The sequence below is a fragment of the Gadus chalcogrammus genome, chromosome 10 (genome assembly GCF_026213295.1).
Source record: "Gadus chalcogrammus isolate NIFS_2021 chromosome 10, NIFS_Gcha_1.0, whole genome shotgun sequence".
Classification (NCBI taxonomy): domain Eukaryota; kingdom Metazoa; phylum Chordata; class Actinopteri; order Gadiformes; family Gadidae; genus Gadus; species Gadus chalcogrammus.
Window position 1 is genome coordinate 10220762 of NC_079421.1, and position 20425 is coordinate 10241186.

Sequence of the window (20425 nt, forward strand, 5' to 3'; positions counted from 1 at the left end):
GGGGGGGGGGCTCTCACGCCTCTTTGGTTTGGTTTTGTTCCCCCCCTTCCCCCCCGCCCGCTAACCACATCCTGTCCCCTGAAGATGACATCACAGACCGCACAGGTTGAGTGCTACACCTGGGTAGAAGTAGATGTTGATCTGTCTATCTGTTGAATAATTATTAATTCATTAGCAGTTAGTGTAGTGTTCATTATTTTTATTCTTTTTAATGAAGTTTATGTGTCTTCACCTCACATCTTTCTGTTTCTTGATCACAGTGAGGGGTTTTGGGAGAATGATCGTCTACTAGAGAAGGGAGTCGGACCAAAGCAGCTCCTAATCCTCCAGAGCTCCTGACGAGAGGACGAGTTCTTGTGTTCTACGTGTGTGTGTTGAAGGTGGTGTTGATTACACACTACTAAATACAAACTAGGATACACCGCCTCACCACACATCCTACCATCTCCTAAACCACCACAATCAGAGGGAGAGAGAGAGAGAGAGAGAGAGAGAGAGAGAGAGAGAGAGAGAGAGAGAGAGAGAGAGAGAGAGAGAGAGAGAGTGCATCTCCTTTTTGTGACAAACACGGCTGACAACAGTATCAAGTATAGCTCCTGGTACAAGGAAAGGAGGAGGACGACGACAAGAGGAGTGAGGAGAAGGGAAGGAGGAGGAGGATGAAGGAGGACAGGCGAGGGAGTAGAAGGAGGAGGAGCGAGGAGAGGGGAAGGAGGATGGAGGAGGAGGAGAAGGAGGAGGAGGAGAAGGGGGAGGAGGAGGAGGGGGTAATTGAGGAGTGCCTGCAGCACTCTGGGTTTAGGGGAAGGGTGTGTGAATTCGTAGAAGTGCTTCTGTGTGTGTGTTTGAACTGTGTCTGCAAGGCACACACACACACACACACACACACACACACACACACACACACACACACACACACACACACACACACACACACACACACACACACACACACACACACACACACACACACACACAGGAATGTAATTAATGTCAGTGTCAAAGAGCTGGGACCCAGGAATCACCCACTACAGACAGACAGGCAGACGGACAGACAGCCTATGAAGAGAGAGTGAAACAGGATCCTCCGAGCGGCCCTCGTCCTAATAAGAGCCCCAGGGGCTTCGGTTTCCGAGGGGCCCCAGTACCGGTGTGGTGGGGCCCCTGTAGCTGGCGTTGTTAGTGTACGGGCCCCGGCGGTCCGTCCTCCATCTCAGGCCCTGCCAAGACAAACCCCCCCGCCCCGCCTCCCCGGGTACCACGGCAACGCCCCCTCCAGGCCCTCTGACCACCGCAGGGCAGCTGGAACATGGTGTATATATCATAGACATCTTATAGATAGACGGAGCATTGGCTGCTGGGACGCGAGAAATACGGCCGCCATCTTGGAGTGGTCAACCGGGAGCAGCAACAGCAGCAGAAACAGGATGCCGGGCTGTTGTTTAGCGTATTCCTGCTCAAATCGGCGGACAATCCATAATAGGAATCGGGGGATTACTTTTCACAAGCAAGATTTAACATTACCGTACTATTGGTATAATTAGTATTGAATAATAAAACACGCCAAACCATGTGGCCTTTATCATAGCTACACGTATGACAAAAAACCGCATGAAAATCAGTGGTATTCAGTGAGGTATGATTAATTAAATGCGCTGACAGTTCATTGCTCCAGCCAAACGGATTACACTGAGTGGAGCGGATGACCACTCCAAGATGGCGGCCCCGCGTCTCGTCAGCGCCAGTAGGCGGTAGCATTCGATGCTCCGTCTATCATATAAGATGTCTATGGTATATATAGCTAGGTGCAGCATTGTAGAGGTTAGCCTGATGATGTGTAGCGTAGCTTAGACTGGTGTCGCATAGCGTAGGTTAGCCTGGTGTTGTGGAGCGTAGCGTAGCTTAGCCTAGTGTAGCATAGCTTAGCCAGGTGCAGCAAAGCAGAGGTTAGCCTGGTGTTGTGTAGCGTAGCTTAGCACATCCAGCCCCCTATCAGCTGCTTGCTGCGGTACTGTACTGGGCGTCTTCAATATAAAGCCTGATGCAAGCAAGCATATATCAGCTTAGCCTGGCGAAGGCAGTCCAGACCCCAGCTAGCCACATGCTAGCGAGCTGTATCTGGGAGCCTCTAATCACCTGACGCCAGATGGCATAGCTTCGTTTAACATCGCATAGCTTAGCATAAGAAGTCCAGTTCCAGCAGCAGTTTTGAGCATGCCATGAGTCATGAACAGCCCAGCCACTCGACCGTCCTCCCATCACAACACCTGGGACACCATGGGCCCCGAACACAGGTGAACAACAGGTGAGCCATGGGTCAAGGTGAAGCACAGGTACCAATACACTTCAGGGGAGAGCGTCACAAGCCGGACCGCGGCGTGTCTCCCCGCTCGGAGACACACCTGTGGAGGAGGAGACCGAGGTGACCCTGGCCCCACTTCCCTCGTCCCCAGCGGGACGGAACACAACAGCCCTTGTTTTGGCGTCTCCCTATCCAAAGGGTGGGCGGCAGAACCCAGTGAAGGCCGCCGTGTGTGTGCTTGTTGTGTCGACGAGCGACACACCAAAGGTCACCGGAGCGAAGCCTCAGGGATTAGCGTGTCCTCGCTGGCCCTGAGGAGCCAGGGGCCAGACTAAACAGGAGCCGGGGCCACTGATAGATAAGCCAGTGACAGACGTCCTCCTCTCTGGGTCCTCTCAGAGTGACCGGAGGATCCTCTGCCTCCTCAAACCCACGTAGAAGGAAGGCCTTCAAAACGGACTGCATTTATACCACACTTTCCAATCCAGTGGCCTCTCAAAGCGCTTTACAATATTGCCTAACATTCACCCAATTCACGCAAACTTTCACCCATTCATAAACAGATTCACAAGCCGACTGGCGGTGTCAGCCACCCAGGCTGACAGCCAGCTCGTCAGGAGCAGTCAGGGTGAGGCGCCTCGCTCAGGGACACCTCAACGCTCAGCTAGGAGGAGCCGGGGATCGAACTAGCAACCCTCCGGTTACCAGCCAACCCGCTCTCCCTCCTGAGCCACATGCCACCCGACAACACACTCCAACGACACGGCCCTCCTCGGCGGCCCCACAGGACTGTTTGTTTATTTGTGGAGCTTAGCGGCGGAGGCTGCATTGTGGAGGGGGTGTGAATCACCCACTGGGCCGAAGGGCTGGGAGGCCCTTCCGTCGGACAAAGAGGTGTTTGTGTGTTCCCTCGTCGGACCCCCTGACAGACCGTCAGCGCTGTGCCCTCCTCGCAGCTCCACTGACCAACAGCAGGGCGGAGACGTCACACGTCCAGACTAGTAATCGCACTCTGAGCCGCGGCAGAGCCTTCATTTGTAGGCAGGCTGCGCTCACAACAGCCCTCTTTCCTGGGCTGAGAACTCTGGGAATGCTAGTTTATATTATTGCAGTAACACTGGGAATACTAGTTTATATTACTGCAGTAACAATGGGAATACTAGTTTATATCACTGCAGTACCACTGGGAATACTAGTTTATATTACTGCAGTAACACTGGGAATACTAGTTTAGAATACTGCAGTAACACTGGGAATACTAGTTTAGATTACTGCAGTAATACTGGGAATACTATTTTAGATTACTGGAGTAGCACTGGGAATTCTAGTTTAGATTACTGCAGTAACACTGGGAATACTAGTTTATACTACTGCAGTAACACTCAGAATACTTGTTTATATTACTGCAGTAACACTGGGAATACTAGTTTGGATTACTGCAGTACCACAGAGTCCTAGAGGAACAGAGATAATACCAGGGGAGTACTTAATGCATAGAGACAACACCATGTCAGAGTAGTGCAGAGAGGAAGCTCTGTGGATACTCGGGGGGTTGGGATAAGTATTAGTTGTTGTAGTTTTCTGAGGCACTTAAGTGCCTGCAGTGCAAGGAGGTTCTGTGTATCATGGTCACAGCATGTGCGGTTCTTTGTATCATGGTTCTGTGTATCATGGTTCTGTGTATCGTGGTCACAGCATTTGCGGTTCTTTGTATCATGGTTCTGTGTATCATAGTTCTGTGTATCACGGTTTTGTGTATCACGGTCACAGGGTGCGCGGTTCTGTGTATCACGGTTCTGTGTATCACGGTCACAGTGTGTGCGGTTCTGTGTATCATGGTTCTTTGTATCATGGTTGTGTATATGGATGGACCCACCTCGGCTCCGGAGTACTTCTCTGTCCGGCCCACCAGGAGGTCCAGGCTGACGTCGGGGGACACCGGCGTGTTCCTGAATTGGATGTTGAAGATGTCACGGCGGGTCTGGGCGTCTGGGAGCGGGACGTACACGATGCGGTCCAAACGGCCCGGTCTCATCAGCGCCTGGGAACAGAGAGGAGAGGGTTAGGACCACCACAGGGCCTCTGATGGACCTGAGAGAAGAGGTTAACTAAGGAAAACACGTCAGAGATAGTTTGTACAGTACATAAATAAAGACACTCAAAGGTACTTTATTAATCCCCGATGGGAAGGGTGTCACAGCAGAGAATACATCTTCAAATTGGAGTACTTCTTAAACAACATACTACATACGGTGATTAGGTGAATAAATAAATAAATCAGAGTTGACTTGACACACTTGAGGAGCAATCAAAGAATCTCGATATCTTGTCCATGAAAAATAACATGTGTGAATAAACAACACCTTACGGTCTGTCTTGAAGTTATGAACCAGGAAACCAGCCACCAGCCACTTTGTTTTCCAGGAGTTCCTCGTCTGAATAAAACCTTTCAGGTCTCAGGTCAGGTATACCAAGATGTGGCTGCTGCAGGTGACCTGCCAAGTACCTCTCCACTAGTGTTAGAACCAATCCGCCCTGTCACTGCCGCGGACAAACCCCTTAGCCTGCGACACAATGTGGACATTATCTGATAAAACCCTCCACATACACTGGGACCACGTCTCTGTGACCCCCAAACAGCCCTAGAGTACCGAGAGCTGCCTGCGTCTCGGCTGTCAGACGGCATTAGGTGGCAGGCGTCTCTCTTGAGCAGACAGGCGGACGGACGGACACTCAGAGCTAGCCTCCATTAGCGGGCTGGACACGGTTTAGGTTGAGTGGAATGGCTCTTAATTAGCTAGCTAGCAAGTGGAAGAGTCTGTTATGTTGGCTAGCCAGCAAGAGTTTGATATGTCAGCTAGCATTAGCTTAGTCCAAGTTAAATTAGCTAGCTAAAAAGACTATCAACTGAGCCTCAACTGTTAAATTGGTTAGCAAGCTAGTTACATTTAGGGCATTTGGCAATGCTTTTATCCAAAGTGACTTACAAAAAGTACATATGTCGGAAGAAAGGAACAACATTATATCTCTGTGCCAAGCACTAACAATCATTAGGTTAACCTACTCCCCATAGACAACAAAGATAGGACAAGATGCTACACGATGCTAAGTACTATTTTTAAGTGCCAGCACGACACGTACAACACACAATAAGTGAGTACATTAAATTCCAAGACGGACAACATACAACGTTAAACATACATACTTCTTGGCAGAACAGATACAAGTGTGCTACATCACGCTAGGTAAGTACAAGACTGAACTGAAGTTTGGCCCGATATGTTTAGCTTGTAAGAATAGTACAGCATCCTGGATTCAGAGACACAAAACACGCACATCGCCGTGACAATAACAACATTAGCCTCAACAGACCCACGAAGGGGAAATGGTTAAAAACGTTTCACAGCTCCCAGGATGATTTAGAATGTTCCGGTGCTTTGTGTGGATGTGACATCAGCGTCAGCGCCCGCATCACTTCCTGTCACCCTGGTCAGGTGGCGCTGCCCAGGTAGGGTCAACAAGCTAACCTCTGGCGAACCCACCGCCAGCAACAACAGGATGTGTTTTGCAACTCGTTTTAGTTTGCAGTTTGTTTCTGTACACACACACACACACACACACACACACACACACACACACACACACACACACACACACACACACACACACACACACACACACACACACACACACACACACACAATCCCAAACACATTCATCCTTCCTCTCAGGTGTGGGTGCAGCTGTGTCGGTGTTTGTGACGCAGTGTGTCTGGTACACCTCGTACTGTTTGTGTGTTTACAGTAGTTCAGAGACACGTGCACAATGCAGGCACGCACACACCCACTCGACACATGCACACACGCCTACGCCAACACAGCCACGTTTATAATGAAAGATAAAGGGTAACGACCATCGATAGAATCAACCTTTAACTCTTCCTCCACAGTGTCCGTTTCACAGGAGAAGATGGACTGTTGACCTTCCACATACTGGATGGAGAGGAGAGAGGAGGAGGAGGAGAGGGATAGAGAAGAGAGGAGGACAGAGGAGAGAGACAGATAGTAGAGGAGAGAGAAAGAGAGGAGGGGAGAGAGAAAGAGTAGAGGAGGAGAGTAGGATAGATAGAAGAGAGGAAGAGGGATAGAGGAGAGGAGGACAGAGATAGAGGAGAGGAGAGGAGAGATGAGGAGAGAGATAGAGGAGTAGAGAGATAGAGATAAGAGGAAGAGAGATAGAGCGCGGAGAGAAGGAGAGAGAGGAGAGATAGAGAGGAGAAAAGGATAGAAGAAGAGAGAAAGAGGCATTTCCCCCTCCTCCTCCTCCTCCTCGCGGTGTGATGACCTCGTTGTGACGGATGACTTCCTGTCGCTCCCCCCCCACTGCCAGGAATTCTGGGAATTCACTATGTGAGCGTAGCCGCCTCACCCGCATTCTGGTCCTCTGAATGTTTACTATCAGACTCAGCTAACCGCCTCACTCTGAGACCCTGGCTCTATGTCATGACCTCTGACCTCTCTGAGATTTCTTCATTAGCATTCATTCTCATTGGAGGACAGACAGGCAGGTAGTAAGACAGGTAGTAAGACAGATATTAAGACTGACAGACAGGCGGTAAGCCAGGTAGTAGACAGGCAGTACGTCTGACAGCCAGGTAGTGAGACAGGCAGTGTGTGGTTCTGTAACCAGTCCTTCCACAATCCAGCTTGCCTCCAGGTGTTTCACACTCACAACAAACCCTGCAGGGAACCTCAGGCTGGCAGCCTCTCTTTGGTAGCACACCATGATACCACGCTAACCAGCACTGGTAAGGTCTTGCTACCGCTATAGCAGCAAGCTAACCAGCACTGGTTCGATCTAGCTACCGCTATCAACAACACTAATCAGCACCAACAACACTTACATACAGCTAGCATCGGCGCTAACAATCACAAGTTAGCTTCATATTCCGTTAGTAGCGGCAAACCATAAGAGAGAGAGGGCTAGTATAATTCTCCCGCACCAGAACACATGTTAGCCGTGTTATGGTTAGAATTAGCATCCTGGCTTAGCGGCGGATGTGGGCTCCAGCCCCCTCGGCCTTTAGGGCTCAATCAAGTCCATCTAAAATTAGCAGGCGGGCGAGTTTGCGGGCGAGTTTGCGGGCTCTCTCTCTCTCTCTCTCTCTCTCTCTCTCTCTCTCTCTCTCTCTCTCTCTCTCTCTCTCTCTCTCTCTCTCTCTCTCTCTCTCTCTCTCTCTCTCTCTCTCTCTCTCTCTCTCTCTCTCTCTCTCTCTCTCTCTCTCTCTCTCTCTCTCTCACACACACACATCTAATCTTAACCCTTCGTTAGCCCTGGCTTCCGCTACCTCATTATGCTAAAGTGAACCTGATGATCCTTCTCCATCCACATGTGCAGGCGTGGCTACACTCCAGCTGGGATTAGCATTAGCATCCAGTACGACGGGCTATCTGCATTCAGGTGTGTCTTTGGCTGGTGATGTGCTTGTCTTGGGTCGATGACACAACAGCACACACACTGACTGTATTTAGTTATACATTATAGCCTGTCGGAACATGTGATTGATTCGTTTCGGAGACGTTTAACAGATTTCAGGAACACAAACGATTATATCTACGATGATGAATACTGTTTGATGTTCAACATTCCCCCTTTTGAGAACCACATGATATCTTTTATATGAGGAATAAAACCTGTTGCATATCAACATCAGCCATCTGATAGTGTGAAGTATTCTTCAATGTCCGGTCTTCAGAACAAGACTCCTCTGAAAGGAATCGCTAGCTTCCTAATGTCGTTAGATTACATCCAAGTGTGACGTGTTTGCATGTACGCTGCGTGGAATGGGAGTGTGTGTGTGTGTGTGTGTGTGTGCGTGTGTGTGTGAGACTGGAGTGTGAGAAGTGTTAGTTGAAAGAGGGAGCGAGCGGGTAAGAAGGAGTGGGACGAAGTGAGAGACAAAGAGAGAAAGACAGAGAGAAGTTTTGATCATATGGAAGCCAGGTGAGAAGGTTTGGGTCAAAGTTGGTGTGTGTGTGTGTGTGTGTGTGTGTGTGTGTGTGTGTGTGTGTGTGTGTGTGTGTGTGTGTGTGTGTGTGTGTGTGTGTGCGTGTGTGTGTGTGTGTGTGAGGAGTGTGATGTGTGACTATATGTGTTTGTGCGTGTGTGTGTGTGTGTATGTGTGTGAAATGTGATGTGTTACCATGTGTGTGCGTGTGTGTGTGTGTGTGTGTGTGTGTGTGTGTGTGTGTGTGTGTGTGTGTGTGTGTGTGTGTGTGTGTGTGTGTGTGTGTGTGTGTGTAACAGTGTATGTTTGTGTAACAGTGGGTGTGTGTATGTGTGTGTGTGTGTGAGAGAGTGTGAGCGTGTATGTATAAAACAGTGTGTAAGTGTGTGTAACAATGTGTGTGTGTGTGTAGGGGGGGTTATTGAGGAACAGCAGCTGGGTTCCAGTGAGGAGGGGTGAGAGGGTGAGAGGGTGAGGGAGGAACACCACAGCTGCCTGGGGCCCCCAATAAAGTCCGGAGTCTGTCAAAACAACTCCTTCATGAGGATGATACAAAATGGCGGCTGACGTAACTGTCCTGTCATATGGATCTCTTTTATATTTCTTCACATTCATACATGAATACATATGCATCTACACATATACATACACAAACTCTGTATTCTCTGTACATATTGTTAGTCTTACCCTGCGTTCACACCAAAAGATGCAAAAAGTTGACACGCGTCGTGATCCCATTCAAAGTGAATGTAGAGACGCGTTGCTGCTTTGCTGCCGCAGCATTTGCTGCCGAGAAAACGGGCAGCAAAACTTGATTTGCGGCGCGTCAAAATCTGATTTGCGGCGCGGCATGCCCGTGCCCGCTGCCGGGCACGGGCGAAGGGCGCGTTCACGTATTTTGCGGCGCGTCAAATGCTGCTCGAGTTGAAATATTTCAACTTTTGACGCGCGTCAAAAGTTTGACGCGCCGCAAAACTTGATTTGACGCGCCGCAAAACTCAGGCGTCAACGCGTTCGGGCAGCAAATGCATCTTTTGGTGTGAACGCAGGGTTAGGACGGTAACGATCAATAAAGAGGTGAAGGGTCAGCGCGGTGTGTGTATGTGTGTGTTTATGTGTGTGTGCGTGAGTGTGTCTATTTACGCGTGTGTGTGCCACTATGAATGGGTGAGTGTTGTGGTCGGAGCGACAGGTGTGGAGGTGGTCCAGGATACACAGGAAGTGAGCGGAGAGCCACGTGAAGGCGGGGCTGGGGGGCGGGGCAGGGGGCGGGGCTGAGGGCGGGGCTCTGAGCAGCAGCTGTGTGTTTATAAGGAGGTCTGCTTCCTGTGTCCACACACACTTAGAGGCCGGGCGTCATGACCAGAACTTAACCCCACCCCCCCCTTCCGCCTTCACCTCCACCACACCATGCCCAACTCAACAGTCCCATGAAGAATGAGAGAGAGAGAAAAAGAGAGCAAAAGAGGGACAGAGAAAGAGAGAGTGAGAGAGAGAGGCATAGAGAGACAGGAAGAGTGAGAGACTACCACAGTGTTTCAGGTTTCAGAGTGACAAGGTGACCTCTCTAGATCCTAGTGGGAAGGAGATCCGCCACACGCACACACACACGCACACTACAAACACACACACACACACACACGCGCACACACAACGCAAACACATACACGCTGCCCATATGCATGTGTGCACAAGCCTTAAAGGCGCATCAGTGTTATCGTTCAGTAGGGACAGAACACAGACGTTACTCTACTTTCCTACAGATCACTCTGATAAAGGACAGCGAGAAGGGAGAGGCAGAAACAGAGAGGGAGGGAGAGAGAGGGAGGGATAGAGAGGGAGGAAGCGGGAGAGAGGGGGAGAGACAGAGGGAGAGGGGGGGGAAGAGATAGGGAGAGAAATCAACTGAGGGACATACAGAGATAGAGAGAGACAGAGAGAGAGAGAGACAGACAGACAGAGAGACAGACAGAGAGAGAGACAGAGAGAGGGAGATAAAGACAGAGAGAGACAGAGACAGAGAGGGAGGGAGAGAGAGAGGGAGAGACAGAGAGAGAGAGAGACAGAAACAGGGAGAGACAGAGAGAGGGAGCGACAGAGAGAGGGAGAGACAGACAGGGAGAGCAGGAATGGAGGAGGGGCTGAGGAGAGAATGAGAGCAGGAGGAAGGAGAAGTGTTGGAGAGGAGGAACGACACAAAGGAGAGGAAACAGGAGAGGAGGGGAGGGCTGCCCGGAGCTGGGGGGCAGACGACACCGGAGCCCCCTCAAAGGAAACCAGATCAACAGGCCTGTCCCGCACTGCCCGCAACCCAGAACCACCGCCTAGAACCACCACCCAGAGCTGCCTGCTAGAACCACCCGGAACCAAGTCCTAGAACCACATCCTAGAACCGCCATCTAGAACCGCCACCATAACAATCTCCTGAACCCCCCAGAACCAACGGATCAGCTTGCCCTTTGCTAGCTTCGTCCTACATAGCTGCGTCCTATTCATCAGAGCTAGCGATTAGCTTGTGGCTAGTTAGCCTAGCCAGTGAAGCTAGTGGCAGAGTGGAGCATACTGTCCGGCTGGTCACCTGAGCAAGCCCCTCAGAGACCCACCATCCCCCAGTCATTTGATCATCTCCCTTGCGTCCCCCCCCCCCCCTCTTGTCCACCTCAGACCCCGCTAGCAGGAGCGATAGCCCCCTAGGCAGGGTCTGTTCCAATCTCCGGCTCCCAGCCCGACCTGGCTCTGTCCCCCTCAGCTTCCTGTGCCCAAACCCCCCCCCCCCTCCCCATGGTGAGCTGTTGATCTTACTAAGCCCCAGAACCAGCCCCCCCCCCCTCCCTTGCTGGCGGCCTGGTTCCTCCAGCGGGTGTCAGGATCAAACCAGGCCGTTATAAAGCTCTTATTTACTAGGGCCCTGACTCCTTTATGGGGGCCCCTGGAGGTGAGTGGGGGGGCAGGGCTCTCCATCAAGCCTGGCTGGAGGGGACTGTTTCAGCACCGTCCCGGCCCCTAAACCACCAGGATCCAGCCTACAATCAGAGGAAGGGCCCTGGGGAAGGCTGTGGCCCCCGCGGGCCGTCCCCGCTCATCAATTACCGGCCCCTGATAGGAGCAAGAGGAGGACTGGACCCCGGAACGACCCCCGACATACGAGTCTTGGGTTCGAAGCCCAAACGTGTCCCTGGCAAGATGCCCTTACCGAGGGGTGTTCAAATGGCGGCCCTCGGGCCAATCAGGGCCCTGGGATTATTTCTTGGAGTCCTATCATAAACCAATGTAAAAGAAGGAAAAGCGTGCTAATATATCCAATATATTTTAAATACGTTTAAATATATGTTCACGTTTTGCAATTATAATTGAATGATTCATGTCCCCTGATGACACGTTCTCATATTATTTCTATAATAATTCTTAAAGGTAATCGTATATTGGACTACTCAGCAGTCTGTCATGTCATGTGGTATATCAGAGTGTTAGCGAAAAGTCATGCAACTGATCTGAAAACAATGGAGGAGAAGACTGAGAACTGACAAATAACACGACTGTTGAATGTGTCAAACGACGTACTTTGACGCGAGGCTGTTAAAGCGGTGAGTTGTACGATAAAAACGGCCGGTTTGCTCCTCCTCATCCTCAGAGTCGTGCTCCTCCTCCTAACCCGAGCACCCTGCCCTAACCCCTTCCTTCTCCTCAGGGCCTCAACCTACCTCCCCATCCAGTATGTCCCTCTGGACTCACTGGATGTGCTAGGGCAGTGGTTCTCAAATGGAGGATGGCGTACCCCTAGGGGTACTTTGGAGTACTGCAGGGGGTACTCGGGAAATGTCACACTCAGCAAGTTTCAACCTTCGCAAGTTTCATTTCTAAAAGCTAGAGAGTAGAAAATCGAGAAACTGGACAAGGGGTTGAAATGTAAATCTGAAAACCGGGAGAAAGTAGAATCAGTGAAAAGGAAAGCATATCCAGAAGCACCAAAATATGGTCAGTTTCAGGAGGAATGTATTTGAATGGGATCCACCTCTACATGCTCTGCCCCTCCCAGGCGTTGGGCTTGTTTCGTGGAGAGAAATTAGCCAAGAGTTGCATGAAGCACAGGCCCATGTTTCTCACTCAATTTTGAGTATTTGCAGCCTTCTAATGTTCATGTTTACACTGCCAAAAATAACGCACTATTTATGAAAGATTGGTGTGCCGGTGAAGGGGTTTCTCAGCTGAAACTTTGGCCTGAAAAAGTACCTTAGACGGGGTACACTCGTAGAAACAGTTTGAGAACTCATGGTCTAGAGGACCGGACAGTAAGTAAACAGTGATTCCTCTCCAGAGCTGAACCCGGGTCGAGAGGAGGAGGGAGTCACCCTCCGGACCCAACGCACGGCAAAACACACACCGCACTGAGCCCGGGACACACCCCTTCCTGTGGAGGGAAGCCACTTTACTGGGCTCCACTGGGAGATAATTGGCCATGCGTGGAAATGAAAGGGTTTCCTCGGTGCGCTGGTAATTACTAGACACACAGCAGGACCTACTGCATAGGAAGGGGGAGGAAGGGGAGGGAGGGGGGGGAGGGGGTGGGACGGGGGGGAGACATGACAGGCAGGTATTAAAATCCAATGGGCGGGAACAGGAAGGAGGTTGAGAGAGGGATGTGTTGAAACAGAGAGAATAGAGGACGGGAGGGAGGGGATGGGAGGGGAAGAGAGGGGAGGAGAGGGGGAGGGAAGGGGAAGGGAGTTAGGAGAGGAGGTTTTGGGTTGAGGAAGGACATGTCTGTGGTCTGGTGGCTGGGTGGCGATTCTATCTTTTCATTCAGTTCCCAGTGCCAGCCAAACATCTGCTCTCTCTCGCTCTCTCTTCCTCTTTCTCTTCCTCTTTCTCTTCCTCTCTCTCTCCCTCTCTCTCTCCCGGTCTCTCCCGGTCTCTCACTCTCTCCCTCTCTCCCCTCCTCTCTCTCTCTCTCTCTCTCTCTCTCTCTCTCTCTCTCTCTCTCGCTATCTCTCCCTCTCCCCCCTCTCTCTCCGTCAGATCCAAGAGACTGAAACTTAAAGCGAACCTCTGCCGCTACATGTAGGGCCGCACACCTCAAGAGTTAAATGAATAAACACACACACACACACACACTTCCCCAGGTATGTCAACACACACACAAGGCCTTCTGGGTAACCGTGGAGCACAGCTGTCAGTCGAGCCAGTCTTTCCTCGTTTACAACCCGAGGGAACGCAGGCAATAAAAGCGGCGCTGGGGATCCGACAGACGGATCCACCCCGACCGCGTCCCCGTCCGGCGGAGGCGCCTCGTGTCTCGGTGTTCACACTGAATCATGGATTCATAACAGGACTCTGCTGAGCCTCTCTGCCTCAGTTTACTCACCAAACTCATGCTGTGGGGCTTTGCTGGCCAGGGCCATGCAAAGGGGCTAAACAATCATTGGATCACGATCACAATCCAATCCATTCATCCATTTTTGCACATTAAAATCCATGCACCCATTCCTTCACCTATTCATTCTCCTATTCCTTCTCCTATCCATGCACCCATTCCTTCACCCATTTATTCACCTTTTCATTCACCCATTCATTCACCAGCAGTGAGGGTGGGGTGTCTTGCTCAGGGACAGCTACAGGAGGAGAGGAGGGAGGAGGGAGGCAGGGAGGAGGGAGATAGGAGGGAGGGAGGGGAGGAGGGAGGGAGACTGTGGCTGGTCCAGGAGGGGAGGAGGGAGGAGGGAGGGAGGGGAGGAGGGAGGAGGGAGAGCATCGCTGGGTGAGGGAGTGGAGAGGTAGGGAGGGGGGGAGGGGACCTGGTCCAGGGAGGGGGGAGGTAGGGAGCCCTGGTCCAGGGAGGGGGGGAGGAGCCCTGGTCCAGGGAGGGGGGGAGGGGACCTGGTCCAGGAGTTTTCAGGGCTGTAAGCCGAGCCGTCGGGGGACCAGAGATGAAATCAGCCTCCTATAATCGGAGCATCTTAACAAGATGGAGGCGGCGGCCGGGAGGAGCTGACTGAGTAATGAGGGCGGTGGTCCGGACACTCAACCCCCGTCCTGCAAGGGCATATTACGTTCCCCCGCTCTGACCTTGGCTCAGAGTAACAGGACACCCCCCCACCCCCCCCCGCTCTATTCCGGGAGTGGTCTTACTGTAAGCCAGCGGTCATCTGATCAGGCGCTGAAAAGGTTAACACAGAGCTGAGGCTCTGGTCCGGACGCCTGAGGCTAACGGGTTTGATAAAGCCAAACTCGTTCCAAACTGGTTTAGGATCATTGTATATTCCTCCCTGAAACTAAACAATGCTTGAACAGGGGGTCCACATGTGTCAGGAACAGGGTCGTTGTACCAACTGGTGTAGTTCGCTACGCCTTTCATGAATCCCACACCACATGCACACACGTGAAACTCCACATGTTTATGATTCATGGGAAAACTGGAAACATTAAAAGCAGTTCTGCTCTTCAAAGTGTTTCGGAGTCGCAGGCCTGGAACGCTGTGCCCAGCGCTCACGCCCGCACGCTCACGTGCACGCCCGCTCGCTCACATGCACGACCGCAGAGGGAAGACAATGAGCCGCTGTCCCGTGTGCTGTGAGCGGTGGAACACGACGGCGATGCCAGACGGGCCAGCCCTGAGAACACAAGGCCCACCACGCCCCTGGGCGCCCAACCGGCCCGGATCTGGATGAGTCCCGCTTGGCAAGGAACGCCGTGCGGAGAGAAAACACACAGGCCGGCTTTCTAAAGATAGAGAAACTGGTCTGTAGCATCCTGTCAACTGCTAAAGCTCTAAACCAACAAACCCTCCGCTAAAAGGCCCTGGATCTCCGACAACAATCCGCCGCGGCTACAGACGCAACAGACGACGCGATCGTCTGTTGCCGGGAAACGGGCGTTCGCGTCAAATGACGTAGGAAGGTTCTTGAACGCGTCATTTGACGCGATCGCCCGTTTCCCGGCAACAGACGATCGCGTCGTCTGTTGCTATTCGATTAAACAATTAAATACAATACAAATATAAAGTAAAAACAAGTGTTATCTAGCGATCCGTTATCTGTATTATGTTATTTCGTCTTTTGGAAACATGAGCCGAATGTTTTTTGCAACCTGCCCGGCAACAGACGATCGCGTCGTCTGTTGCCAGACAGGTTGTCAAGATGTAAACATCTGATGACGTAGGCCGGTACAATTTTCGCCCCCGGTACAATTTTAACGTGACAGCTCCACCTACCGTCACCTCGCGCGCTTTGTTTACCCTGCGGCGCAACTCATCCCCTGGACCTTCACAGTGAAGGCTCTGTATCTGTACCTTCACAATAAAAGCTCTGTATCTGTACCTTCACAATAAAAGCTCTGTACCAGCACTTTCAAAATAAAAGCTCTGTGCCTGTACCTTCTCAATAAAAGCTATTTATCTGTACCTTCACAATAAAAGCTCTGTACCTGTACCTTCACAATAAAAGTTCTCTACGTCACAATAAAAGCTCTGTACCTGTAACCTTCACAATAAAAGCTCTGTACCTTCACAATAAAAGCTCTGTACATGTACCTTCACATTAAAAGCTCTGTACATGTACCTTCACGATAAAAGTGCTGTACCTGTACGTTCACAACAACAATAATAGGACACCAATTTGCCCGATAAAAGCGCCTACTTTCCCAGCATACATTGCATGCATCCCTGCACCGTGACCTGCAGAACGGCAGCCCCGACCAGCTAAGATACAGCACTGGAAGGGGAAGGGGAGCACCAGTACAAAGGGGGGGCTCAGACCATTACAAAGGGGCTCAGACCAATGCAGGGGGCTGCACCAGTACAGAGGGGGGGGGGGGGTGCACCAGTACAGGGTCTCAGACCAGTACAGGGGGCTGCACCACTGAAAAGGGGCTCAGACCAGGACAGGGTCTCAGACCAGTACAGGGGGCCTCAGACCAGTACAGAGGGGGGGGGGGGGGGCGGGGGGGGGGGGGCGGGTGCACCAGTACAGGGCCTCTGACTAGAACAGGATCTCAGACCAGTACAGGGGACCTCAGACCAGTACAAAGGGGCTCTGACTAGTACAGGGGGCCTGAGACCAGTACAAAGGGGCTCAAACCAGTACAGGGTCTCAGACCAATACAGGGGGCCTCAGACCAGTACAAAGGGGCTCAGACCAGTACAGGGGGCCTCAGACTGGAGTCCAGCTGCATGTAGTTTGGCCCCCCTGCGTCTCTCTGGATGTGAGATAAGGCCCCTTTGAGCAAAGCCTTCCCAGGCGGGGGTCCCGGGCTAATTTGCGCCCCATTATCGGCCTCCACTTCCTCCGCAGCGTGTCCCACTCTGCCTGATTGCTCAGCATTCAAAGGTAATTTTGACCTAAACAACCTTATCTGAATTCCTTATCTGAAGGCAGCGGGTCAGTGACGTACGGGTTCTATATACGACCGCACGGTGAATACGAACGACAAATACATATTTAGTTATTTGTTTATTTGACAATGCATAGCTCATTTGCAGTGCCAGAGTTAGCTACAAGCTAATTTTAATCAGTAGTCCCTGGGCAGGAAACAGAGGATACATAGAGGAGCTGTTGATAGTAGCATGCTAGAGAGGTTAGAGGGGGCTGTTGCCAGTAGAATGCTAGAGAGGTTAGCAGCGCTGTTGCTAGTAGCATGCTAGAGCGGTTTGCGGAGCCGTCGTTAGTAGCATGCTAGAGCTGTTAGCGGCGCTGTTGCTAGTAGCATGCTAGAGAGGTAGGCGGAGCTGTTGCTGGTAGCATACTGGAGAGGTTAGCGGAGCGGTTGCTAGTAGTATGCTCGAGAGGTTAGTGGCGCTGTTGCTAGAAGAATGCTAAAGTGGTTAGCGGCCTTATTGCTAGTAGCATGCTAGGGTGGTTAACGGCACTGTTGCTAGTAGCATGCTAGAGAGGTTAGCAGAGCTGTTGCTAGTAGCATGCTAAAGTGGGTAGCGGCGTTGTTGCTAGTAGTATGCTAGAGAGGTTAGTGACGGTGTTGCTAGTAGCATGCTCAAGTGATTAGCGGAGCTGTTGCTAGTAGCAGGCTAGAGAGTTTAGCGGGGCTGTCGTTAGTAGCATGCTAGAGCGGTTAGAGGAGCTGTTGCTAGTAGCATGATAGAGAGGTTAGCGGCGCTGATGCTAGTAGCATACTAGAGAAGTTAGCAGCGCTGTTGCTAGTAGCATACTAGAGAGGTTAGCAGCGTTGTTGCTAGTAGCATATTAGAGAGGTTAGCAGCGTTGTTGCTAGTAGCATGCTAGAGAGGTTAGCGTGGGGCTGATAATCCTGCTCTGTGTGATAGCCCGTTTAGAACCCTAACCAGAAAGCGCTACGGTCCAAGCTGCACAGCCGCTGATGCTGGTGCACGTGAGCAGGCCGGGCGTGCACGTCAACACCTCCCCGCCCCAGCAGCTAACCTCCATGAAAGAACAGCTGAGCTGGGGCATTTCCAACACCTTAGCCTCGCTCGCTGGCTTTGTTGTGTCTCTCGCCCGCCCTCTCTCTCTCCCCGGCGTGTTCAATCTCAAACCCTATTCTTTCTCTCTTTATGTGTTGTTCCCTCCCTCCCTCCCCCCCCTCCTCTCCCCCCTCCCTCTCCATGCCTGGCTGCAAGGTGAGGATCACAAAGGGAACACCTGGCAGACAGGGATGTGCTCCCCCCCCTCCCTCCCTCCCTCTCCCTCATCTCATCCCTCCCCCCCCCCCCCTCCCCCCGGCTCCCATCCCTCTCCTCCCCCCTTCCCTCCCGCCCTCCTCAGTCACTAGAATGACAAACAGGGTTTCAGCAGCAGGGGGGAGTAGGCGGGAGGAAGGGGAGGAGGGGGAGGGCCACACCCCTCTCCCCCCCGCCGGCTCGTCTTTCACACGACAGGAAGTTCCATTCAGACCAGGAGCTGCTGGTACATGTTCCCTCTCACACCCCTCCCTCCCTCCCCCTTTATCTCCCCCTCCTCCCTCTCCCCCTGCTGCCTCTCTCAATACCTCCCTGTGCCTCTCGCTCTCTTCATCTCCCGCTCTCTCTCCCCTTCTGCCTCCCCCCCTCCCACTGTCTCTCCCCACCTCTCTCTCCATCTCTCGCCCCCTCTCTCTCTCTCTAGCCCTCCCTGTGTGCGTGTGTGTTCGTCTGCGTGTGTTTGCCTTTGTATGTGTGTGTGTGTATTTGTGTGTGCATGCCTGTGTGTGTGCGTGCCTGTGTGTGTGTGTTCATGACTGAGAAACAAAATGAAAGAGAGGGAAATAATCTAAAGAGAGAGAGACCAGCGGAGGACTACAGAGAACAGGGGAGGACTAGAGAGACCAGCGGAGGACTAGAGAGAACAGCGGAGGACTAGAGAGACCAGCGGAGGACTAGAGAGACCAGCGGAGGACTACAGAGAACAGGGGAGGACTAGAGAGACCAGCGGAGGACTAGAGAGAACAGCGGAGGACTAGAGAGACCAGCGGAGGATTAGAAAGACCAGAGGAGGACTAGAGAGACCAGCGGAGGACTAGGGAGACCAGAGGAGGACTAGAGAGACCAGCGGAGGACTAGAGACCAGCGGAGGACTAGAGAGACCAGCGGAGGACTAGAGAGACCAGGGGAGGACTAGAGAGACCAGCGGAGGACTAGAGAGACCAGCGGAGGACTAGAGAGACCAGGGGAGATGTCAGAGGTCCAGGCTGCTCATGCTCTCTGTCACATGTTGAACTAAACTACAGGTAGAAACATATAAGAAGTTTACAGATATAAACCTCGAGACACAAACACACAAACACACACACACACACACACACACACACACACACACACACACACACACACACACACACACACACACACACACACACTCACACTCACACACAGTAGGTCTGACCTGGCAGCTCATCTCCAGTGAAGAAGCACTTCCCTTTCTGGTAGAGGTCATTAACACGTGTTATGTATTTATAATGTACTCATTATTCCACCTCTACGCCCTAAGACTCGGTCCAGCGCCCCCTATGGCTCCACACGGTAGGACACAGATACACTGCAACACAACATGGTAGTGTCCGTGGTGTTCGAGTACCTGTGTGACTGTGGTGTCTGTAGTGTCTGTGATGTCTGTGGGGTCTGTAGTGTCTGTGGTGTCTGTAGTGTCTGTGGTGTCTGTACTGTCTGTAGGGGTATCTGGGAGGATGTGAGCGGTACTTCCCCAGCATGACTGCAGGAAGGCGGAGGAATGTCAGTGGATTGGATGTCAGTCCTCCTCTAAAAACAGCAGCTTGTAACTTTAGCAGCTACCGGGAAACACAGCTCAACACATATACAACCACCCAACACCACCCAACACAACCCCATACACCACTGAACACCATCCCATACACCACCCAACACCACCCATACACCACGCAAAACACCACCCCATATACCACCCAACACCACCCGAAACACAACACAACACCACCCAACACCAATCAACACCACCCGGCACCACCCCAACAACACACCCTACACCACCCCTACACCAACCAGACCTGTACATCATCATTTTTTCTCTCTCTGTCCCCCACTCTAGACAATCTCTCTCTCTTTCGCTATCTCTCTCTGTCTATGCAATATTATAGGGCCCTGTCATTACCCTACCTCCTCACCCTACCTCCTACCTCCTCACCCTAACTCCTACCTCCTCACCCTAACCCTAACTCCTACCCTACTTCCTACCTCCTCTCCCTACCTCCTACCTCCTCCCCCTACCTCCTACATCCTCACCCTACCTCCTACCTCCTCACCCTAACCCTACCTCCTACCCTACCTCCTCACCCTACCTCCTACCTCCTCACCCTAACCCTAACTCCTACCCTACCTCCTACCTCCTCTCCCTACCTCCTACCTCCTCCCCCTACCTCCTCACCCTACCTCCTACCTCCTCACCCTAACCCTACCTCCTACCCTACCTCCTCACCCTACCTCCTACCTCCTCACCCTAACCCTAACTCCTACCTCCTCCCCCTACCTCCTACCTCCTCACCCTAACCCTACCTCCTACCCTACCTCCTCACCCTACCTCCTACCTCCTAATCCCCCAACCCCTAGCCCCTCCCCTAGCCCGAGGCTGTGTGCTGTACTAGTGGGTATTCCTCTGGTCCCCTGTGTGTTCTCCATGTGCGTCCGGTGGCTCCTGGCGTGT

The 20425-nt window shown here is 52.1% G+C and overlaps 1 protein-coding gene across 1 annotated transcript in view; it reads right to left on the minus strand.

The window, feature by feature from the left end:
* LOC130390922 (ribosome biogenesis protein SPATA5-like) overlaps positions 1-19155 on the minus strand; it is a 24352-nt gene extending 5197 nt beyond the window's left edge. Inside the window, exons 1-2 of the mRNA XM_056601109.1 lie at positions 19133-19155; positions 4179-4343 (exon numbers count right to left, since the gene is read on the minus strand). Coding sequence (XP_056457084.1) covers positions 4179-4343; positions 19133-19144 — 177 coding nt within the window. The 5' untranslated portion in view covers positions 19145-19155. The remainder of the gene's footprint in view (positions 1-4178; positions 4344-19132) is intronic.
* Between the last annotated feature and the right edge of the window lie 1270 nt (positions 19156-20425).